Genomic DNA, 24,082 nt, shown 5'->3' with positions numbered 1-24,082 from the left:
AAATAAATTTGTAATTGCAAAACATGCCTTTGTTGACCACCGGCATGCTAAGAGGAATGCTGATGACTCCAACCAGGTCTGAGGTGGGGACCAGTGAGCGCAAGATTGCTCGGATTCGCAGAGCTTCACCTTTGCCTGCATTGATTAACTGTAAAAGTAAGAATGTATGTTTTATTCAAATCTATCCCCAAGCTCAGTATGACATTTTGTAAACATATTGCTGTACAATGGCAGCCAATAATTATTAACCAGTTCAAGGCAGAGTGTGGGATGTCTTACATGCATCTCAGGAGCACAGCGCCCCAGCAGGTCAATGAGAGCAGAGTAGAAGGACATAATGGCGTTGCCCATGTGAATAACTTCTCCCTCCTCCTCACCAGACCTGTAGGATAGTTTCCAAAACAATTTCCTTTTTTTTTTACCATAAAAACACATCTACTTAACTACATGAATTACAACAGTATTTTGGCACTGAACTCAATGCTTTTACTGAGCAGAGGGGTAGAAATATTGATTCTGACTACTTTCCCAATCTCCCTCCACACTACAGACTTTAATATCCTTTCCCAATTAAAATGCAGCTACTGTATCAGAGGCTTTGCATTCTAATGTGATCTACACCAACACTATTACTGGGAGCACAACAGCCCTCCATGTTAAACTTTGTCTAGCTTTAAATAAATAGTTTTATTAAAATCTAAAACTAAAAACACCATGCGCATACCCTGCAGTGGCATCGGCTGGGGGGAGGTCCAGGGTTGGGTCCTCAGAGATCTTAATGGCTTCTTTCATTGCAGCCAGCAGTCCTTGGCCTCCCTCTCCCCTTAGGGCTGGGCCAAAACACTCGGGACGCCTTATCAACAGCTTCACCACCACGTTAGCGTTTTCCTCCACACTCTCGCCTGGAACAACAACAACACGTGTGTCTGGAAACTGAAGGTACACAGAACCATCTGCGTCTCATCTGACACACAAAGTATCACATAGACTAAAAGACTTAGTTTTATGAATCAGTGAATGAATTAAGTGTTTTATGAATCAATCACTGTTTTTTTGGTATGAGGATATAAAAGTTCTCACCATTACAGAAGACAGCAAATCTTAGGAAAGACAAGTAGCGCTCTCCCTCAATGGGGTTCCAGCCGAGGTCTGGGTAACCCTTGGCAACCAAAATGGCACAGCTCTGAAGACCACAGCCTGCCAGATATGTCACCACCTACACACAGACACTACTTAGTTTCCTATTGCAATTTTGTTTTAAGGGTAAAACATTTCTAGGTGTTTTAAAAAGTGTTCAACAATTCATTTTTATGTTCACCTTCTCCAGGTCAGGCTCCTCTAATGCCAAAGCCAGCCCATTATTGTCCATCACTGATGATGCTGCAACATCCAGTGGAGTGGATCCTCGCATTGCTTCAGAAGCTAAACAGATAATTGAAACTCTTAGTCTCTCTTGTACATTTTTGTGTATATTATGCAAATACTGGTCTTACCAAGGCCAACACTGCTATTCTCCAACAAGTAGCTCAGATGGTCAAACATAGCTTTCTGATTCTGGCGACTGATACGACAGAAGTAGCACAAGAAGCGGCAACAACTGGCCACCATTTTGGGGAAGGCAATTTCCTGTGAATCATGAATACACATTTGGATCTCTGTTGTGACTTGTGTTGTGTGTAAACTCAGTAAATATAAATAAAATGGTTAAATGATTTTATAAACTATGGTAAAAACAAATCAATGTTACTAACCAACTAAAATGCATTGATACAACAAATACTTAAAAACTTTACACAAGTCTTGCTTACCTCTCGTTATATGGGTACTGTAAGTTAACTACATGTATCAAGTGGCAGTAAACTGCTCAGGAATTTATGTCCAAGGCGACGTGATCAAACTGCTAGAGTCAGATGTTAAGTGCCTCGCTGTCTCCCTGAGGTCTGTCTGTCTAAGGTTCAATTCATGTTTGGCACTGACCAAGGCTTTAAATCACAGCCCTCTCTTCCAGCTTCTGTCAGCACTGCCCAAAAAGGACAGGGCAGAGACATCACCCCACCCCACTCCTGCCCCTCTGGGTGCCCCACTAATTTACCAGCTCCATAACACGAGAGGCTTTTATAGGTCTTAAGCTGTTGCTCTTGGCTTACCCCTAAGTCAAATCATCAGTTTACAGTGTAATGTATATCAAAGATCATTAAAAAATACAATTCTGGCAGCAAATGATAAATAAATGAAGATAAACACCTGGGACTTGTCTCCTCCCAGCACATTGACCATGACCTCCATGACAGTCTCATGCATGCCAAGCACTCTCATCAGGTTAGGATGTTGGTAGAAAACTTTGTTGTTCATAATGTCTCTATAAATACAACATGTTACTGTTTAACCTGAAAATTCTTGCTTTAAACATTTACAGCAGTGAGTCGTTCTTACCCAAGCCCATCAATCATGAGTTTCTCCTCTTCAGTGCCCATGCGCACAGACAGCAGGGACCTGATTTGACCCAGAGAGGCCAGGAGGTTGATAGCGTCTTGCACAGATGCAGCACTGATGGTGTAGGACTTCTTCATGGCACGCAGCAGCTCTCCGATGCCGTCGTATTGTCTCCTGAGGAGGCTGAACATTACCCTGACCAGCTCTGGGTCCTGGATGTGAGACTCCTGAGCCCAGCTGGTGATGGTCTGGGAGATCAGCTCCTTCAGGTTGGCTGCACACGTTAGATTCAGGGGGACACATGAATTCATACATCAGACAGCTTTCACATCTAACAGGCAGATATAATAGCCAGCCTCCTCTGTCACTGTATTAATCACTGTCCAGGTTAAGACTCAAGCACGTTAAACTAAAAATCAATAAATATTGATATTTTGCAATCAGATGTGCCTCGACCAGCTTCTCTTTCTTGAGTGTATTAATTTGTTGGATTTTGCGCTGTCCTTAAATTGTCTAAATTTAAATATGCCAATTAGACTTTTTGTTTGGGTTCTTATCGATCAATTAATTAAGAGTTTGTTGTCCATGACCAAAAAAAGTGATTTCATTAATTTGGTTTAAATTACTATTATAAAATGTGACACACATGTATAACTGTATGCTCAAATGTGTTTTTGAGTAGCTTTTATTATATTTACTCTACCTTCCTAGTCTAAGATTCTTTTATGATTAACCTACTACAAAACCCCTAGATCTAACTTTTGAGATGACATTGTTATTCTGGACATAAAGTTGAACCATGGGTCCTGTCAGCAGTGGGACATCTGTAGCAAACAAAGGGTCATATTCAAACAGAATTATAATGAGACTTTGGACAGAGGCAGGCAGAGCAAAGCGGCTGCTCTGAAGGTGAACACCTCACATCTGCTCTGCATTTTATCAAAGTCTTCATCACACAGGACTTTAGTTTCTAAGCTCTAACACAAAGCACCACTTAGTACTGTGTCATTTTTCATCTGGGTGCTGCTTTTACCTTCTTTAAGTATAGAGTGAAAAAAGCTTTTGTATAATGCAAGTCGGTCCAGAACATGGGCGAAAAAGCAGGTGCCTGTAGAGAGTTGACATTAATATTTGAAGCTGAATTGTGGCTAAAGAGCAACCTGAGAAATATACTGAAATTGGCAGGAAATAGTTGCTGATGGTGGTAGATTGTATACATAACCATAATTATCATACATAAACCTTAACTTATTTTGTCTCATATTGTCATGGGGATCCTATATGATAATCTCCCAGTGGCTGATGTAATATTAAATAGTGGTTTGTAGCCTGATGCTGCCTGTCCACTTTACATACTTAAGAGATTAAAGTCGTGGTCTATGTGTTTCCATTAACCATAAGTGGGCTTTTAGTCGAATGGAGTAGATGTCAGCATCTTACTGGGAGCAGCCTGCTCTTTTTCAGAGGGATCTTCCTCTGGTTTCTGAGGTGGGCCCTTGATCTTGTACAACAATGCAAGAAGACGGCCCTTTATCGAAGTGTCTGGCTCCTCTTCTTCCTCCTCCGCAGGAATTCCTAAAATAAGCAAATGGTTTTAAGGAGACTCAAGTGCTTTTTGATGAAACACTAATACTGGTGCTTCAGGGAGGTTGTTATATTAAGCTTAAAACTGTTTCTGTGCTTGTAAAAGTAGTGAGGATGTAGTAGACTACCACAGTGCAGTCGCAGTTCTTCATGAAAGCTGTTAAGTTCCTCCTGGATCTCCTCGGGACAGGGGCAGTCCTCCCCTGCACTGAAGTTCAACAGGATGTTGATCTACAGAAGAGTCACAAAGTAACAGTAAAATATGCAGTATATGATAATCACCAGATACACTCTTGATAGAATGCATGTGCATGTACTCAAGTATAGTGTCATACTTAAAATAGCCATGACAAAATCCCTAAAATTATCAATGCCATGTGCTGTATGCTGGAAATCACAAGGCAAGTGTAAAACTGACTAAATATAAGTACTGACTGTCCTTGAGTAAGCTAAAGCACAGCCCCTTTAAAGATATTTTGATGCCTATTCCCAGCAGTACTTTTTAATAAACCATGTGGTGAACAGAGGGGGGAGCTCCCTGGAAAAAGTTGCCTACAGTCAACAGCTGCTGTACTTAGTTTCCAGAGATCAGAGCTCAGCTTTAAGCCTATGCACAGAAAAACTAGCTTTCTCGGCTTTTTCTTTCTTCTCTAGTTTAGGCAACGTCTGACTGAAAAAGATGAGAGACAAAGTCTCGTCATTCTACATATACCTGGCTGACACTGCTGAGGCAGTTAGCATACTAAATATACTATTCATCAAAAGAAGTTACCTGTATTTTACTAAAGAAAAAATAACAGCTCCTCAAATGTCATGATTCAAGTCTTGTGGAAGCATTTTGGAAATAAAAGCACAATATAAAATAACAGAACAATCTCAAGTAAAAGTCACACATGACTCTACAGATTCTGACATTAATCTTTTGTGTGGGGCAAGGTTATTGATTTTTCTCCAGGCTCAGTTCACAGCGTTTGAAAAACAAGTGTAAACATAAATAGCCTCTCCAACAGGCTGTGACTCCCCTGTGTGTGCTGCTTGGGACTGTACCTGCTCATGTGGAGGCGAGCGAAACTCTTTGGTCTTTTTGGCTGTGACGGCAGCGGACATGTTGAACGCTTGCATTAGCTCATTGTAGCGGAATTTCTGGTTAAACTGCAGCTTAGAAACAAAACGATCTGAGAAGGACACAATGGCCTCAATGCGGTGTTTCAGCTCACAGTCACAGAAGTAGTGCAGCAGTTCACACATCTGAAACAAAAAAACACACAATATACAACTAATACAGAGAACAATTACTAATACTTTTGACCCTTTCTACCCCTTAACAATGATGGCACTCACTGCCAGGTACAGTTACTACATCTAATTGCCAACTAGCCATGTCAAAATAAGGTAATAAAAGTTGAAATATGGTGACTGTAGACTTCTAGATAGATCATATTTACAAATAAATAACATATTTTGTTATAAATAAGATAACAATTATGATTTTCAAAATATGACTGTGATATTTTTTTTATTTTTTTTATGGTTAAATAGTTGCAATTAGTGCCAAAAGCCACATTTAAATAGCTGCATAGACACATGGGTTGTTTTGCTCTAATGGTTTCGCTCACGACTGTAAATGAAACCGAGGCACTGGCTGCAAAAGCCATCTATCATTTCAGAGACTTTTTGGGCTCCAAAAAAGTTCAGTCGCGAAAAATACAGGGTCTGTGTAGCTCTGTCATTGATAAGATGCATTAGCATTCAGCTGGGATACTTTGCTGTGCACCTATGTAATAACTTTTCAGAGTGGGATAAATCATAACATTGCATCTGAGAATGAGGATTTAGTGTACCAAATCGAATGAGGGGAAGAAGGCAGACACAATTTGAATTTCATGAGAGCGCTGACAGATGAAAAGCGGAAATGACCTGGCGTTTGACGGACTCGGGCAGGGACTTCTCTAGCAGACCCTTGACAGGTGCTTTAGCCTCTTTCTCCTCCTCTCCTGCCTCCACAGCCTTCTCCTCATTCTTGTTGGTCTCCTCCTTCTCCGCAACCACAGCCACCCCCTCCCCCTTGGCCTCCTCCTCTTTGCCCTCCCCAAACACGTTGGGGTCAATCAGCAGCAGGATGAGTCTGACCTCCTCACTCGTTAACACGCCCATTATCAGCAGTGTCCCGATGAGTTTGAGTATAGGGACAAACTGGTACTCCACGCTTCCTCCAACGGGATCCCGGATATGGGTGCCCCCTCCCTGTACGGCCTCGGTGAGCATGCTGATGGCCTTCTCTTTCAGGATGCCGAGGGGGATCTGGGGGCTGTAGAGGTACTGCAGGCGCTTGGTGCTGAGGATGCCCACAGGGGAGAAGTTGACGCGAGGTTTGAGGGAGGTGCTGAGGCCCACCCCAGGAAGTGAGTGCTTTTTGGATTCGTCTGGGAACAGCCGGATGGAACGAGTTTCATCCGTGACTGGGATAATGAACTCATTGTTCATCATTAGACGAGCCTCCTTTGCTGTTTCAAGATGGATACTGGAGAGAAGAAGAATGTATCAATCATTTTTTAATCATTGTGCTGTGTGCATTTGTGCTATTGCTGTATGATTCATCCAGTCAAGAAAAAATTGTTCACGTTGTGGTTTCCTTGGTGCAATCCTTACAAAAACTAAACTGAGATACTTAGATTGCTGAAGAATTAATTGAAATCACAATTGCTAGTCACTTTTAGCAAATCACATCAGTAAATTTAAAGAAAGCGCATTATGCTTTTGTATATTGTTATCTCTCTATCTATGACACCCGGGGAGTAAAATTGTATATAGATCTAAAATGATATAACACATAATTACATACTTTTGCTGGCCCTTTACAATGTGTCATTGTAAACATTATCACAACAAAGTGCCGCACTGTCAGATTGTGTTGATAGCTGCAGTTCATGATAGCAAGCAATGGATTTTGGTTAAAAAAAAAAAAAGCATGCCAAAGGATTCGGTGCTGCTGAATCCTACTTGTGTCACCATTTAATAAAAAAGAAAACAAAGAAAGTATAGAGCAGTGGGTGTGTGTGGGAGGTAAGTGAAAACTGACATTTTTGGAGCAACGGCGTCATTTAAATCTAATCACAATAGCCTCTTTCCTTCCAGTCCATCCTATATTTGCATAGCATAAACAGCACACGTGGAATAAAATGTATCATGCGCCCACCTCATGAGCACATTGTAGAAGCCCTCTCGAAGCATGCCAGAGAGGTACTGGTTGTCGATGGTGTAGAGCAGCTGGGACTGGTCCAAATGGCTGCAGAGGGCATGAGCCACACGGGTGTTGCCAAGGGCACACAGGGCACAGTACAACTTCAGCGTGTGGTAATGAAATTTCCTCAAGTCCTCAAACTCAGACAGTTCAAGGATGTCCAAACATCTGAAGAGACAAGTTAGACCTTTTACAAGTCAGTATTAGCTAACGTGAATGAAAGCATGAGTAAAGCATACGTAGTAGTGTTGTCACGATACAAAAATTTCAAATTCGATTTTGATACTAAGGAATAGACGTGATACTCAATACTGAATTCGATATCATAATGATGATAAAAAACACTCTTTATTTAGAATGTGATTTTCAATGTTAAATCACAGTACTTTCTTTCATATTCCTATGTGTCCTTATATCTGTGTAATACCTCAGTGGTCCAGGTAGGTTCATAGTGGTCCATGGGTGTATACTAGTCTATCTGGTTTTATGCTTGTTCTGATACAGCTCAAGATCATTCTAAAGCTGTTCAGGAAAGGTTCAATTCTGTCCTGTGAATGTGACTTTTTTTGTATCTATACTTGCTCAAATGACTATCTAGTTTCGGTACTAGTTTTAATATTAATTAGTATCTTTTGACAACCCTAATGGCCTTATCCCTTATCTTTTACATTTGATCCACTGGAAAACATTCAAAATTACCCATTTGAGAGTGAATTATGACACACACTAGAAAAGCCATCCTTTGTTCACTCTTCACTCTTCTCACTCAAAAAGGCTAACCAAAAAAACCTAAATACACTTACAATATTCTTAGTGTTTTATTCATTTTTTGGTATATAAAAATTCCTAGCTCTGAATGGATGAACGCTGTAAACCAGCAATACTAGTGTAGCAGACCTGTTCTCCTCTGGGATATGCACAGCCATAATCTGCAGAGGCTCCAGACACTGGACGACCCAGCCGTGCCTCTCGCTGACCCGAGCCGTCTCCACATTCAAGAATGTGTTTGGCATCCGGCTCCACAGCACCGACACAATGGTTTGCACATCCAGCCGAGGTGGGCACTGCGGCACGGGGTTCCTACGCTCACTCTTGAACATGGCTGATGAGAGAGGCATCGCATCCTGAAGTACAAGGACATTTTTTACTGCAATACAGATTTACCGTTCAAATAATGAGGCATTGGTTAAGACAAACCTTGTTCTTGACAAATTCAAACTGGAAGAGGTTGGGGCTTGTGGGCCGCACAAACACAGCAGGAAACAGCTTAGTATTTGGTTCAACCTAAGAATGAATAAAAGTTCAATACATATTTTGCTGTGCAAGCAAAACAATCAGTGTCTCTACAGATTCGATTTAATTCAAGTTTATTTAAAAAGCATAGTTAAAACAACTTCAGCTGATCATAGTGCTTCATATTGAACACAACAAAAAACAAATATACTTCACTCTGTTATCTGTTTACAGATCTGAGATGGTTTTCAGATCTGCTGTGTGTTTCCATTTCACCATCTCAGATCTCACAGAGACTAAGTAACCTGTTAAAGTATTATTAACCTGATATGTTGTGGGCAGCTCTTTGCCATTGGCCGTGAAGGAGACCAGGCCAGAAGCCAGGTCTATGAAGCAGCCGATCTCCAGGTCAGAGTTAGAGGACTGCCCAACTGCATCTGATCCACACACCATGTAACAATTACTCCTCTGGACACTGTAGCAACAACAACAATGACCATTTACAAATCAAATATTCAGTAAAACATTACGAACCAAAGTGTAAAAGATTGACAGAGGAGATGGATGGTCTTTGGTGGTAGTCAGACCGAAAATCTATTCTAACACAATCTACTATGATGTGTGCATTAGACATTTTGCAAGAAGCAAACTGTTAACAATTAAATGAAATCAGTGATAATGACAACAAATCCTAAAACAGACACAACAGGGAAACTGAGTGCACTTAATGATTCCTGTTTTGTTCAAACAGTAAATCTAAATATGTTTTCACAGCAAATATTTGTACGGTTCAAAGAAATTGCCTTTCATGGACACGTCCACGTTCATCTCCCAGGGTCACAGTGACTGTGCGTGTTTTGCTGAGGGCAAAGTTCTTGCTGTAGTAATGATAATCTGGAGAGACCCAGCCCACCCAAACAGAGGTAGGGTCCTGTCCTGCAAACACTCTCACAGAGTGGTAATACTGTGTGAACACAGAAAGGGAAAATAATGTCATGTTTCAGAAGAAGCTAAAAATGTCTTTGTAACACATGTATTTACCGTTGTGATGCTTCCATAGTCCACAGTCCCATCTTCTTTAGGTGGCTGGCTACACAGATATTTGGAGGAAATGTGAAAGTAAAGTAAATATATTTGCTGTAATATAACAGTAATACTGATGCGATTATCCTACAGTATCCAGTCAATGTCTAACCTAAGTTTGTGCGACTCATCCAGTATCATGTCTGCAGAGTAGAACTCCACAGGCATGCTCAGCCTGCAGTACACCATCTCACTGTTACTGTTCTGTGTGCCAAAAGTCTTATGTGTGACTTTAAGGCAGGGCGGACTGTCCACTGTGCCGTCAATCCTCGTCACCTTCAAAGACAAACTATGAGTGAAATCCACTGCACGCACACTGCACCTATTCGGAGGCTGAGGCTCTATGTTGGTGTACCTCAACATGCATATGGTCTGAAGGCACATTGACAAATGTGGGAAGGCGTTTGCTGAACCACATGGTGATCTCTCGGTTCATGTTGACAGCGAAAGGTTCAAAGCCCTCCTGCAGCCCGTACATGGTGTAATACTTCAGTGTGCTGGCGTCTTTACCCAGGTTCATGCGGCCAATCTGAGACTGGCCCATACTGCACACAGGAATGAAACCTGCCACAGGAGGAGGATTGTTGTGTTATGCAAATGCTTCAATTTGAAGTGCAGTTCTGAAATATGAAATGGGCCCTTACCATCTTCAGTCTCAAAGTCAGCAAAGCAAAGCTCAGAGCCTTTGCTGGTGATCAAAAGCTCTCCATTCAAAGTGAAAATCATGGATTTGTCCTCCATGTTGATCATACAACCAACAACATCCCCTTTCTTCCATGGCTGCCCAAAGTAACGGCTGCCTACGTGCATACGGCGGCCCTTAAGGAAATAAAATGTGAGAAAAAAACATGAACAGTATATATTAATTGATCAATTACAAAACCCTTGGCATGGTAAAGTATGACTTACCCTGTATCCATCAAAGACAAATGCCTGGTCATCTATGCCAAGCTCGACATCAGGTCTGCAGCCTGGTCTGGCCCAGCCCACTCTCATGTCTCCTCCAGTGATAGCCTCAAACTCAAAGTACCACTTCCCTGTTTTGACCGCGTATGTTTGTTCCACTCTGAAGAAGCGGATCGTCTCAATACTCTGATCATCGTTTAGATGAACAGCTGAAAAAATAATGTTTTTTAAAGGTCACATTCACTTTCATTAAATGTACAGTAAAGATGAAATGTGTGAAGCCTTTCTAACTCTCTTGATCTGGGGGGTCTATGTCATATCCGTATCCCACAAGCGTTCTGATGGCCTCTCGTAGACTGTCTCGGTTCGACTTCTTTGTGCGTTCGTCCAATAAAGCATATGGCACCAGACGGGGATTGCGTCTACTCTTCAAATCCTGTCACATATGAAAAATGAGCTGCCATGTTATATTATTAAAGAGATGTGTTATATTTTCCTGTGATATACACATTCTAATTAGCCTCACAGTGGGTAATGGCATAACTTGCCTGCTGGATGCCATAGGTCCAACCTTGTTTAATTCTGTCTTTGGCCCACACATTGTGTGCATTCTCGGCCAGTTTATCAACTAGAAACTCCTGACCTGCATTCAGCTTTATGTCAGAAAGTTCTAGTGGCGCAGGCTTATATCCATTAGACATCACATAGCTGCAACATACAACAAAATTTCACATGTTGTGATTAACTCTGGTCTGTTTGAGAATATGACTTAACATAGAGAACACTTACTCTTTCGGAAGCTTAATTTTCTTCAGATCGTCCTCAGCATGAACATTGGCCTGAGCAACATGACATCCCAGTGCCAATAGGGTTCTGTGATAAACCAAAAAGAAAGAAGAACATAAGACAAACTTCCACACCATTTTGCATTAAATGCAAACACACACAGCACCTGGGCTCATTCGCATAGCTAAAGTTTATAATAAGTGCTGTTGTGTACCTTTACACTGTCTTAATTATAACCAACACCTGGTTATAACCTGGGCGTGGCTTTATTCAGCCAGGTTAAATACTTTTACAGTAAGACGTCCCCCAGACAGTAACCAGTGCTTTTTAAAACAATAGATACGGTATATGCACTCAGGAAATATATATTATAAAGTCCACTTAACCTTAGCTGTACTTGCACTGCAGAGCTTTGAAGGCAAATTAGCAAAGAGCCTTACTTTAATGTCTCACTGGACATCTGCAAGTTGTAGTTTCTTTCCGTTTCTGGCAGCTTTGAAAAGTCCACAAGGCAAGGATGCTGCCTCTTGTTGTCATCACGAACCTGAAAAAATATCCTTATGTTATTCTTCTTATAAGTTTTCTGTGAAAACATTCCCTCTTACCTGTTTCAAACATGATGGCCACAGTAAAACCACACTTTTTATTAAAGCCTAAATAATTCACCAAGGCACACACCATCATATTTGTGTTTCACTTTCCTCTAGCTGTGAGTAGCTGCAGAGAAGACTGTAAATACAAGCTAGCTGCTCTTGTGTTCATAAACAAATGCCCAGATCTTGCTCATGTGTTTAAGTGTGAGACTGAATCTAACAACTCCACCATTATATAAATCTTGGTATATAAGGAAATATATCGAAAAGCAAATCACAAATATAACTGAATGAAGTTAGGTTTGCTGGATCTCAGAACACAAAATACAGGTACTCATTCTCAGAGATACATGTTGGTTAAGGGTCACTGAGGTTATTGAGCCAGTATATTAATCTAGCAGCTGTTTGTACTTAAATGCTGTCCTTTATAAATTATATGGTGATCTTTCCCTCTATGGAATGCTTCCTCACAGATTTAATTAATGCAGGTGTCATTTTCCTGGAGGGTGAAGCACTCATTAGATTTGTTAAATGGCCCCGGTGGTATTGGCCCACTGCAGAAGCACTGTGTGAAAAAACACCACAGTGCAGGACTGTGTGTGACCAGACTATCAACCAAGCTTGTGCTGCACAGCGAAATGCCAAGTGATGGACAGGGATATTATGATGCATGTAAAATTGATACAAATGTCAAAACAGGGTTAGGAAAAGAATGATAGTCAGGAAGGGCATCTGGTGTAAAGCCTAATATCCAAATATGTTTAATTTATATCTTATTATTATATGCCAGTATTTTGCTATACATTTTTGTCATACCTAAACCAATTGACACATATTACAGTTACATTTATATTATGTAAAAAGGGCCTTGAAAAGAAAACGTGTAACTTATACCCTATACTTTACTATAGAGCTGTAAAGTATAGGGTATACACACAGTATAGCTGTGTGTCCTTTAGCCATTTAGCCAAATAATTATTTTACTTAGATTATCAGGAATTATACAGGACAATAGTCGAAAGGAGAACTTAGTGAGTGAGTGAGCTGAAGATTTGGTATTTTTGGTATTTATATGTAAAAAAGTAGATTAAACTCATAATTCACAAATGTTATCTGTTTTATATCAATACATTGTTACTTAGTATTTTTGTCTCCTCATATAGCATGAACGCCGGCACAGGTGTAGTCTTGTGAGTGCAATTTGGATCAGATACACAGAGATATTCAATAGTTTTGAGAGCTTTTGCCACCCTCCCTTTTTAGTTGACAAATTGATCGGCAGGATGTGTCTTTACTCGACCAGCAATTTCTTTAGTCGACTAGAGTCCAACTATACTATATGTAAATAGCTGAGTTAAATCAAGAATAACAATTACCAAAAGCAGTTTGGCTCCTCCACTGACGATAAATGCATCTAATAAAGTATATTTTCACTGCTGATTTCAACAGTTATTCCAAACAATGGCAGACTTACCTTGCCATAGGTCCAGCCAAGTTCAATCTTGTTCATTGCCCACAGTTCATGGATGTTTTCTGCCAGTTTATCTCTGACATTGTCCAGCAGAGGGGGGAGAACAACCTGCAGAGGAGCAGACACAAAGGCAAGATGGTGATGGTGCAATAGATCCATAAAAAGGCAACAACCACAAGGACACAATCACAACAATTCCATGGTGAGAATCATGTTTTGTTTTTGTCTCCAGACCTGGGTGGTGTCGACAGGTGTGGGGATGAATGATGCTTGAGACAGAAACTTGGTGGTTCCCAGCAGATCTCGGACACCTTCATGGTCCCTCTTGTACTCCTTCACGGGCTCCACATGCATTTTCTCTTTGGGCAGCAGTGCTTCATAACAAGGAGAGTAACCAGCAGGGGGCAGGAACTTAAAATCTCCATGACGTCCACCTAACAGGAAACGGACCCTGGAGGGAGGAAAAGCATTATTTCACATGTGCTGTCTTTTCCTCGCCATCATCTTTTAAACAATTCATATAACTGCACTCTCTCCCCTCCTGCTTCCTGCCATTTACTTTCTGACTGGCTGTATGAGATCTAATCTATTACTCGTGTGTGTCTGGTCTGTTTAAAGTGGAACTAAACTGTGAATATGGTGGGTTTTTTTTGTTTTTTTTGTCTTTGTCTTCTTGTCTTTTGTCTTCTGAAAAAAGTGCTTACTTGACCCCAGCAGAAAAACTAACGACAGGGAAGAAGAAGCCATCAGTGTTGAAGTCCTCGAACATGCCCTGCACCGGCTGCCCATTGATCCTGAAGGACATGGAGGGAGCGCCCAGGTCCAGACAGCAGCTCACCACATCGTCCGAGTTCAGCAGGTGTTGGTTAATGGAGGCCACGGCCCGGGGGATTCGGCCTAGACAAAAGTGCCATGGATGGATGTTATTGCTACAAAGTCACTGCAAATGTAGGACAAACTGATAGTGATGAGAAGAGATAAGACAGAAGTGGCAGGGAAGAATTCACTTTCAAACATGGAATGAGCTAGGAGAACTTTCGAGGAAGAATGTGTTTTTAGTCCAAAGATAAGGGAGCAATTACTGAACTTAAGAACAACTGTATCCTAGAGGTGCTTTTAGCAGCACTAAGATGTACTGACCTTTACTTCACAATGAGTTTTTAAGGTACTATGAATTAAAGAGTTACTTGCTCTATTACCGTGTAAGATAAGACAAGGTGTACCATAAAGGTGCTGTACCATAAAAACATGTATTTACATGTATATAATGTAATTAAAGACAAGTTTTTTTTTTATTTCTATGGGGTATTAACTGCTAACACATAACGTATTTAGATCACCATGTTATCTTTTATTGTTTGAAAATTATTTGGCAAAAACAACATATGAACATGCATTAGAAGTTTAATTTTCATTTTTGATGCTCTGAGAACCCCCTCACTTTCCTCTCCACACTAAATCACTCCTGACGTGGGCTTATGGGCGGAGCATTGGACAGAATCTGACAGCTCACCATAAAGAGGGTTTGAATAGCGCCCGAATAGAAGTTATTTAAACATGCATGAATTAGATCTAAAACCTCTTCAGGCATGTTTTTGATGAGAGAACAATGTTATAACATGGTAGAAAGCTAAAAAAAAAAAATATATACATTTAGCATAATACCCCCTCTTTAATGAATCCTACTGTGTAAAATAGTGCAAGGTGGGAGTAGCACTGTACCATAAAAATATATGCATTTAGATTAATATAAAGTAATTAAAATAAATGTTCTTTACTTTCAATGTTTTGTTTCTTTTTGTCACTCATATCAAATATTAAATAAAACAACAAATGACTAATAAAACAAAGTTATAATCATACCTGACCACAAATGAAGCCCATCAAAGCTGTAGGAGTACAAGTCATCCCCGACACCATTGCCTCCCCATCCCTCTCCTCCACCGGGGTAGGGAGCGTAGCCTTTGGAGTTGGCCCAGCCCACCCTCAGATGAGTGGGCTCTCCAGTAACAAAGTGGTCTACCTGGTCAATCACCAGCTCAAAATACCACTTTTTGTACTGCGCCGAACCCTCAGCGACACCCAGGAAAATGTTTGGCCTCATGCTGTGGACAGAACACAGACAAGTACAGCTCAAGACCACACAGAATTCTATTGATACTTTGCAGCTGGTGTCATCAAAATGGGGTTGAGATGCTAGCTAACTGTAGGCACTGCTCCGTCTGATGCTATGTTACTCAAATTAGCCTTTAACCTGAGCTTTGATTTAACACAATATGACTATAAATAACTGACTTGCCTGGAACTACAACAGATGAGCTAATGTCTGAAGTTAAACAAGTCCCTCTCAAATAACATTACTGTCACAAATTAGCTAGCATTAGCCAAATGTTTTTCAGGCAGTCACTCTCACATTTTTGTTGAAAATCAATCACCTAAACAGTATCAGGAACGCTTAAATTGATCACAGCCTGTTTAAATCCACTTTGTATTTTTTCTTGTTTTCAGACGTCCTAAAAGCTTATTTGGCAGTGTTTGCTAGTGTATGCATTATGTCTCCATGGTAACTGCTGAATATTCCATCATAGACATCAATGAGGTACACCCCCAGCGCAATGTCACTGCAAAGTATTAATTATGTAGCTATGATGTCTCTGTTACCTCTGAACATCATTGACAAGTTTGGTCTGAAGCAACAGGTCCCTCTTAGGAAGAAGGTGGTCACAGATCAGGTTCTGATTGGCTCTAACTGCCACGCCATTACAGACACATAGAGAGCACAGGACGTCCAAAATCTGCCACACAAGATTACATTATAAAATAAAATGCTCTGGAAAAAGTGAAAAACCCTAATCCTAATCCTAATATGAAAGTGTGACATATCTGCTCTTTACTATTCTTGGTTTTATTCATCTTACAACAACTACAAGAAGGCAATGTGCTACTGGAACAGACTCTGTGATTAGCAGCTGTTGTTTACAAGAGTGCCCTTTCATGCTCCGTGAATTGACAGAGTAAATATTGGAGCCCCAGTTTAACACAACACGTAAAACACATAGTGAGAAGGTAAACACAACAGATGGTAATATGAGAACAGGCTTAAGATACAGCTATGACAAAGATTTATATAACAAGCCTCAAGTCAGGGTGTGTCTCTGAGCCTAATTTAGGTTTTACTGAAACCATTTGCAAACAGTATCACTTCATCCTCTGGCACATATTTATGTGTTGTGTTTTAGTAAATACTGCTGTAAACTGATAAACAAGTTTAAATATAATGTTAACCTTATGGTTCCGTCCATTTTTGTAGAGCAGAGAAATAATAGACTTGATGTGACTTTTTTGAATGATGTTCAGAGCCTCTGGACTTAACACCAAGATACAGTGGAGGACTTCCAGGATTCCTAAAAAGGATCATGACAAAAACAATATTTTGTTATGAATGAATCACGTGCATGTTAAAAGTAATGCAGGTCTCTTTGAGAAATACCTGATGAGGACTCCAGCCTCTCCAGCTTACTGACTAACCAATCCAGGTTCTTGGAAAACTGGGTACAGTTGGTCCTGTTGCCATGGATCAAGGCAGCTAAGCAGTCAAAAAAATGCGTAATGTGAAAATAAATCCAATTAGTGAGACTTTTTTTTTTAGAAAGGGAGAAGCCATCTTACACAAAACAAATAAACTCAGACTAATAGATCTGACCTCCAATAGTTAGAGCTGAGTTCTTCTTGCCTGCCTTAAGAGTAACGTTACAAATTTTCCCATTTCATTTCTTACCATTAGGATTCAAGGGCAGTAGGCTGATAGTGCTCATTAACAACACTTTGTACCAAAGGAAAGCTGATGACTGTCTAATATCCTGTAATTCTGCTGTTTCCAGAGATTTCATTACAAAAATTATACGGCTACACGTCCAGGCTGATCCAACGCAGAACCAACCAATAATGTTTGTAGTGATTTTCGTGTGGTGTGAGAAGTAGGGCCCCTGTACAATTCATCATATAATGCTCTCTTTAAACATCCAACCTCAGCATTTTTGGAGATGACCTCACTGCAGGGAAGGCCCCCGAGGGTCACGCATTGTAATGTGTCAAGGGAAGTCATCTCTGTTGCAAAAGTGATGATTAACTTCAGCCAGGGCGTCTTTCAGAGGGCAAGGCTGATTAATGACGGTAAAACAAGTAGCAATTTTAAAAATAAAACCTTTCAAGGACACACTCATAAAATGTGTGAAAGGGTGTCAGCATCTGACACATATTTTAATGGCCCAGTCTGTTGTGCCGAATGCTTCTTAATTCATCTGAAAAACTGTGCTGTGAACTTGAGTTTACTTAAATTATGCAAACTTGTAACACAGATAAAAGCAGCACATTGAGGCCACTGCATGCCCTGGCTGAGTATAGTCCAGACAGGGGAATATACTTTGGTTTATAACAAATACAAGCAACAGAGTTAGTTAGAGCCATGTCAAACTATTTAAACTGCTTACTTCTCACAGTTTAAAATTCACTGGTAAAAAAAAAAAAAAAAGACTGGATCCTTCCTGTGTTTAGTTTGACAAGGATCATTACGGGTAATTTGTTACCCAAGTCCAGTAGCATCTTGCTACTCCCATCAAAGTTTTAAACGACTCTAGGTCTACCACTGAAACCTGTAGGAACAGGGGACACAATGTGGACTGGAGTTAGGGATGAATAAGCGGAACTGTCAAGGTAAAAGTGGAACATCAGTGTGAAAAACAGACAATGGAAAAATGAAGTGTGTAAATAGAGAGTGCTCACCCAAAAGTTCATAAAGAAGGTTGCATATCTCCTTCCATGCTGCGCCAGCCTCCTCTCCAGCTACTTCTCCAAAATGTGCAGCATTGTTGTACACATTCATTCGATCAATGCACTTGACCAAGAGAGTGAGCATGCCCTAGGAAAACATAACAAGGGCCTCATTCACGAATGTTTTCTAAAAGTGTTTGTAACTTCCACTATAAGATGCTGAGAAAACTCTGCAACATATTCACAGCGCATTCTTAAGCAGCCCTCATTTACATTTCACTTACATAAAAATGTGTATGTGTTTACTAAGAAACACTGTCTAAACTTCCACATATGGCCAATATGGGCTTACATGTGAAAGTCCGAGGGAGAGAGTGGACGAGGAACTCAGGTGGAGTACTTCTACAGACTACTGCTGATTTACAGCTTCAGTGGCATTTTAAAATGTTCAAACACACTGTGAGGGCACATTTAAGTCACCAACGTATCGAAATAAGCGAGTGCTTTGAGTGTGCTTTTCGCGCTTTCCACGAGTAGCGGACCCATGATATATAGAGAGGGAAGGGGCAGAGGAGCATATGAGTTTGCTCTTGTCACGGGGGTCAAGAGGGTTTGGGATGTTAAGTCCAGTGCTGTGACCTTTTTTAAATAAAATAAATAACTTGCAGTCATGGAGGAATTGTTGCATTATCAGAGTAATAATATTCTAAAACAACTGATTTTTTTGTTCTTAAAAGTGCTCCTGACAGTTCATTGTCCTTCCAGAAGAATATTTTCAGTTAAGAAAACATTTTGTGAATGCCAAAAATGTGGGCCTTAAGTACAAATTAATTCAAAATAATGCATCATGAATGAGTCCCAAAGTGTTCATTTTAATCAGAAAGCTAGACTGAAACCTGGTTTGATGGAATTACTTACCTCCTCTTTGAAGAGGTCCTGGCGTTTAATGAGTGACCGTAGGAGGGTTTGTTTCTCTTCATGCTCCAACTCAGAGTCTGGCTGCTTAAAATACTCAATCAAGTCATTGAGTGTCTGAAGCACCTCTTCTATGTACCCTGCCACCTGGGATTCACCCTCTGTTGTGCTGTCTAAGGCTCTAGAAGCAAGGGTGGATGTTGTTAAGAAAGTATTATATGAGCAGAACAATTTGTGTTATGTTTGTAATGTAATACTTGATGAAGTTGCTGAAGAGGAAGGTGGTGTTACGTATGATGCGTGCAGCTCGAGACTCCTCGTGCTGACAGCGCTGAAGGATCAGACCATCATCCATGTGGCCCTCAGAGTGTAAGCAGGCCTGTGAGGAGACAGACAAACATACAGAGCATGGGTCTTCTTTAAAAACAGAGCCAGTAGATAATGAATATGTTACATCCAAACATTGAAACAATCTAAAACAAATGTTTGTGTCGCCCTCTATAAAAAGGTAATTACCAGGATGATTAAGCACTTAGAAGGTGTCAGGTGCATTGGCATGCAGCCAAAGCTGCATGGACAGACGGGCACCAGAGAGAGGCGACTCTCATATATCTGGAGGCACCTCAAGACTCCCTAAACCTCTGTCCCATCTAAAAGAAACTGCACTCTTTCTCTGTTATGGCCTCTGCTTCATGAATAAATGTGAGTGAGGAGGAGAAGCAATGGTGATGGTTTTACACTACATGTGACACTTAAATGTGATTTCTTTAGTTTATCCTGTTCCTGCTTTGTGGTTACAGTTACCCTTCTTTTGAGCGGGCCGAGGCGGGAGGCTTTGGCATCAGGAGCCTGGTAGGACAGCCACAGTCCTGTTGCCACATGCATGACAAAGCACATGGTGTCTCCATACTTAATCTCAGGTACACCCATGCCATCGATGTCTCGCTTTGGGCCCATGTCACCCTTTTCCTGTAAGGTGACACACGTGCAGGAAGAGACCAATTTATGAAGGGTATTACATTTATAGAACACAGCAACAAGTTAGAACTACGAAAATAAGGTAAAAAGAAAGTTGTGCAAAAGGGGTCAAAGGAAAGTGCATTTTAGTTTTTATTTTCATGGGCCAGAAATAACAAATACAATAAATTGAAGACTTTAACATTTACTGCTTAGTCTGCTCAATAATTTTGAAAAGGTCATTTTGGGAGTTCTAACCTCACTGGAGACTTGTTTAGAAACCACTAATGAGAAAGTTTGGAAAAGATTTTATTTTACTTTGGAGGGTCTGAAACAGAAAGCTGTGGCGGTGGTATCCGACTTCTCTCTGTCCTGAAGAAACAGGCCTTTGTCTTCAGTCAAGCCCAGGTAGTAACCCGTGGACAGGTGACGTAGTCGGAAAGGCTGGCCCCATCGGATGTGACTACCACACCAGCTGAAGGAAGTTAAACCACACAATTACACTTTGGTATGAAAAAGCAGCAGTCATAATTGGGTGGGTACTACTGAGTTACATTTACTAGAGTAACCTTTTTAAGAAATGTTACTTTTCTAGCAGCATACAAAACAAAAGCTTTATATTGACAATATGAAATGATCTGAACAATTTTGTTTCTTGCACTGCTCCCTAAGATATGATTTTGTTCTCATTTTTGTGTCAGTCCTTTGAAAATACTAGATGGTATGCATTATTTAACGCTTCCTCCTTCCAATTATATTAACTTTAAACTATAAAGCAGATAGTACGCTGACAGTTACTCTTTAAGTAACTCTTACTTGAGTAGTAGTTTTCCCAAATACTTTTTACTCTTTCTTGAGTAATTAAATAAGTAAGAGTAACGTTACCTCAAAATAATTTTACTTGTGTAGTTTTTGGCTACTCTACCCACCTCATATGTAGTTTTTTAACAAAAATATAGTGACTTCAGAGTCCAGCTCAGAAATCTAAAAGGTAGCTTTGGCAAATCTATCTGCTACAAAGTACAAAAGTGACAGCCCCAGTGAGGACGAGCAGTCAGGTCACTGTAGGTGGATAGCATAGATGGTCAGTTAAAGCAGGTACAACAAACTTTCCAATGTCATTTGACAACCAGCCCTGAACTCCAGAAGGCTTTTTTATATATAGCTCATATTACAGTAGTGTTATAGGCAGTGCAAAACATCACTTCTGAACCAGCTGTCATAAAACTACTGTGGATTTATTACAAAATGTGCACCCACCTGATTCTCAACGGCTCCAGTCTCCACAGCGATCGGGCTCTGGATGCTCCTTTCCCTGCCTCATAGTTCACTATCCTGAGAACAAAGTACAGTACCACAATGCCTTAAGAATATATGTTATGGAAAATGCATAGTAGTTATGTCAATCATAGTGTAACTTCAGTCACAAACCTTTTCAACAATATATGGTACAGGATCGTTAAAGATCATAAACAGTCTTATGTGTAAAGACACAGAGATTGGTCCAAATTATTATAACATGGCTGTTGAATATAATCATAGCTAACCTCTGCTCCTCTTCACTCTTGTCTGCTCCTGGGATGGTCAAACTCTCATCGTGTCCATGACAAAGTCTCATAACATGGCCACCAATCAAATAACCTAAAAAAAGATTTTTTTAAATGGTAGGAATGGTATTCACCTGAACAGATGGCATATATTTAGCCTCTTAGCATAACTGCATAACTGAAGGTTTTTGGTACAAAGCAAAAATAAACTGCCCATGTTAAAGGTCCTATATAAAGCAAAATTGAATCATGTGAGCTTTTAATCATCAAAAACATACTCAGAGTTGTGTTTTGTTTCATTCACACATATTTAAGTAATCCTGCATCATTAGGCTATCTGCATCCCCACAGCTCAAAATGCTCGGTTCCTTGTGATGTCTTCAAGTTAACAGCTATTTTAAGCCTCAATTGAACTGATTTACTCTACTGGAATAACCAGCAGAGTTGTGGATGCCTTGTGAAGTGAAGAAGTATCAAAACAAATACCTATACCTTCAAAGTTTGGCAATTCCAAGGCTGGAAAATATTCAAATGATTCAAATGACGGTGTATGGAGTTTAAACACACTGGGGAGCACTTCCTGTATCACCACTCAATGACATAAGAAGGTAGAATCTAGTGTGTTTTTAGTTTGAGAGAAGGACACAGCCTAAATGTTCAGGCTTTGTGTGTTAAACATGTGTGAATGAAACAAAACACAGCTCTAGGTATGTTTTTGATGAGAATACAACATTATAACTTAGATAAAACATTTGCATAATATAGGCCCTTAAATGAGATGCCGGTTTGAGTTTTGTTTTGGTTTTGTCTATGATTTTTTTCTGATTGGTTGAGGCAATTATACCTAATGATGCAGCAGGGCCCGAGAATAGATTGAAACAGAAAACTCAATTTGAGCAAAAATTGACTTCAGCAGTTATGCTAAGAGGACAGCAATATGTAAAGTAATGAGGATGACAAAATCAGTCATATTTTGCAGCAAGTAGTTTGAAGTGAAACGTACCTACAGCCATGTTGGCCGAGGAGCAGGTGGGCTGGACGTTCCACAGAGTCTGCATAAAAGAAGCATCCACCTGGAAGTTTCCATTGGAGGCAGAGAGGTGCTGCAAACAGGGAGCCAATACTGTTATTACTACTAATAAAGTTACAGAATACACTGACTATACCAATGAATTTAATTTAGCAGAGTGAGATGAGGAATATAAATCGAATCTAGTTATATAATTCGATTAAACTGCTCACATCTAATAGACAGCTGTGTAAAAATTCTCATTACCACAGCAAAGCATAGATTATTGGCTGTGTCATAAATATATAGTGCAACTCAGTGGATAAAGTAGATTAAAGGTCTGATATTACACACAATTAACTCTTGTGAGCTTTAAGTCATGTTACAATGCTGTTACCTCCTCAAAAACTACCCGTCCTGGAGATGTGTTTTGTTTCATTTACACATTTTGAATAACCCTTTATTATTAGTCTGTCTACATTTCCAAAGCTCAAAAGGCTCTGTTGCACCGTGTCATGCTATGAAGTGGTAGTTTTCAAGTTAACAGCTCCTCTTTATCTTAAATTCAGTAGAGATTAGCAGTTCCAGGACTGAAATTATCCAAATGATTCTAGTGACAGTGTTTGGAGTTTAAAAACACAGTGGACCACATCACAAGGTGGAAGGAGTGTTTTCTGTTACAGAGAGGAACGCAAATATGCAGGATTTGTGTCTTAAACATGTGTGAATTAAACAAAACACAACTCCAGGTATGTTTTCTGATGAGGAAATAACATTATAACATAGTTCAGAAAATAATGTAATACGGGCCCTTTAAGTTAAGTTAGTTAGTATTTAGGTACATGATGAAATATATTTATTTCTATTTATCAAAAACATAAGACTTCTTTTTCTCATTTGAACACCCACTCAAGCCAGGAATAACAAGTATCTAATGTAGTGTTTGTCCCAATAGTTTTATATCCGTAATCCCTCTTAAAATTCCCCTCACACACCTGTTTCTTTACAGAGCAAGTTAATTGAGGTCAGGTAGAGCTGTGCATATGGGGCAGAGCATTATAACTACAGGCTCATCAGACAGAATGGCACTTTCTCAGGAGGGAGTAGGAGTGGAGACATGGCTTCACAGGGAATCAGATTTCTATTACAGATATGGACTCAAAAGTCTCCTCCTCAATTGCCTTGTCACTTCACTTGAACTGTGTTTCATGGACTGAGATAGGGATCCACGTTTCCCAAAGGCTATTATGCTGTGGCGAAGAGATGAGTCCAGCTTTGTCTTGTGCATATTGAATGGCAGTTTTTATTTGATGTTATTTCAGAAAATGCAACTAGATATTTTCCTCATGTCATTCATAAGTCTATTGAACTTTTAAGTTATAGATTACTTTCAGTCTCTGTGACACTACTGCCCTGCTGTAAGGAGCAGTTAGACACATACCAGATATCTCTCCGTGGAGACGCTCACAAGGATCAGATCATCTCCAATTCGGACTTTCTCTCCCTCTGACCTCTGCTTAGAGGCAGGGTGAATGGTCCACCAGCAGGCCTCAC

General features: G+C 40.2%; 1 protein-coding gene across 1 annotated transcript in view; it reads right to left on the bottom strand.

The window, feature by feature from the left end:
- The window catches only part of ryr3 (ryanodine receptor 3), a 71,385-nt gene that overhangs the window by 24,478 nt on the left and 22,825 nt on the right, over positions 1 to 24,082 (bottom strand). Inside the window, exons 6-47 of the mRNA XM_033991468.2 lie at positions 23,970 to 24,082; positions 22,523 to 22,622; positions 21,520 to 21,613; positions 21,233 to 21,307; positions 20,291 to 20,447; positions 19,820 to 19,984; positions 19,273 to 19,394; positions 19,019 to 19,196; positions 18,113 to 18,248; positions 16,821 to 16,916; positions 16,616 to 16,734; positions 15,992 to 16,125; positions 15,194 to 15,435; positions 14,035 to 14,227; positions 13,565 to 13,781; positions 13,334 to 13,438; positions 11,707 to 11,810; positions 11,270 to 11,353; positions 11,029 to 11,188; positions 10,772 to 10,916; positions 10,484 to 10,689; positions 10,219 to 10,393; positions 9,930 to 10,138; positions 9,687 to 9,850; positions 9,533 to 9,581; positions 9,295 to 9,455; positions 8,816 to 8,966; positions 8,456 to 8,542; positions 8,156 to 8,382; positions 7,214 to 7,426; positions 5,935 to 6,538; positions 5,065 to 5,265; positions 4,146 to 4,248; positions 3,874 to 4,008; positions 2,434 to 2,707; positions 2,245 to 2,359; positions 1,494 to 1,626; positions 1,319 to 1,422; positions 1,081 to 1,216; positions 725 to 902; positions 280 to 382; positions 28 to 148 (exon numbers count right to left, since the gene is read on the bottom strand). Coding sequence (XP_033847359.1) covers positions 28 to 148; positions 280 to 382; positions 725 to 902; positions 1,081 to 1,216; positions 1,319 to 1,422; positions 1,494 to 1,626; positions 2,245 to 2,359; positions 2,434 to 2,707; positions 3,874 to 4,008; positions 4,146 to 4,248; positions 5,065 to 5,265; positions 5,935 to 6,538; positions 7,214 to 7,426; positions 8,156 to 8,382; positions 8,456 to 8,542; positions 8,816 to 8,966; positions 9,295 to 9,455; positions 9,533 to 9,581; positions 9,687 to 9,850; positions 9,930 to 10,138; positions 10,219 to 10,393; positions 10,484 to 10,689; positions 10,772 to 10,916; positions 11,029 to 11,188; positions 11,270 to 11,353; positions 11,707 to 11,810; positions 13,334 to 13,438; positions 13,565 to 13,781; positions 14,035 to 14,227; positions 15,194 to 15,435; positions 15,992 to 16,125; positions 16,616 to 16,734; positions 16,821 to 16,916; positions 18,113 to 18,248; positions 19,019 to 19,196; positions 19,273 to 19,394; positions 19,820 to 19,984; positions 20,291 to 20,447; positions 21,233 to 21,307; positions 21,520 to 21,613; positions 22,523 to 22,622; positions 23,970 to 24,082 — 6,588 coding nt within the window. The remainder of the gene's footprint in view (positions 1 to 27; positions 149 to 279; positions 383 to 724; positions 903 to 1,080; positions 1,217 to 1,318; positions 1,423 to 1,493; positions 1,627 to 2,244; positions 2,360 to 2,433; positions 2,708 to 3,873; positions 4,009 to 4,145; positions 4,249 to 5,064; positions 5,266 to 5,934; positions 6,539 to 7,213; positions 7,427 to 8,155; positions 8,383 to 8,455; positions 8,543 to 8,815; positions 8,967 to 9,294; positions 9,456 to 9,532; positions 9,582 to 9,686; positions 9,851 to 9,929; positions 10,139 to 10,218; positions 10,394 to 10,483; positions 10,690 to 10,771; positions 10,917 to 11,028; positions 11,189 to 11,269; positions 11,354 to 11,706; positions 11,811 to 13,333; positions 13,439 to 13,564; positions 13,782 to 14,034; positions 14,228 to 15,193; positions 15,436 to 15,991; positions 16,126 to 16,615; positions 16,735 to 16,820; positions 16,917 to 18,112; positions 18,249 to 19,018; positions 19,197 to 19,272; positions 19,395 to 19,819; positions 19,985 to 20,290; positions 20,448 to 21,232; positions 21,308 to 21,519; positions 21,614 to 22,522; positions 22,623 to 23,969) is intronic.

This window comes from Periophthalmus magnuspinnatus, chromosome 24 (genome assembly GCF_009829125.3).
Source record: "Periophthalmus magnuspinnatus isolate fPerMag1 chromosome 24, fPerMag1.2.pri, whole genome shotgun sequence".
NCBI classification, from domain to species: Eukaryota; Metazoa; Chordata; class Actinopteri; order Gobiiformes; family Gobiidae; genus Periophthalmus; species Periophthalmus magnuspinnatus.
Note: the sequence above shows the minus strand (reverse complement) of the source record. Positions and strands in the feature narration are given on the sequence as shown.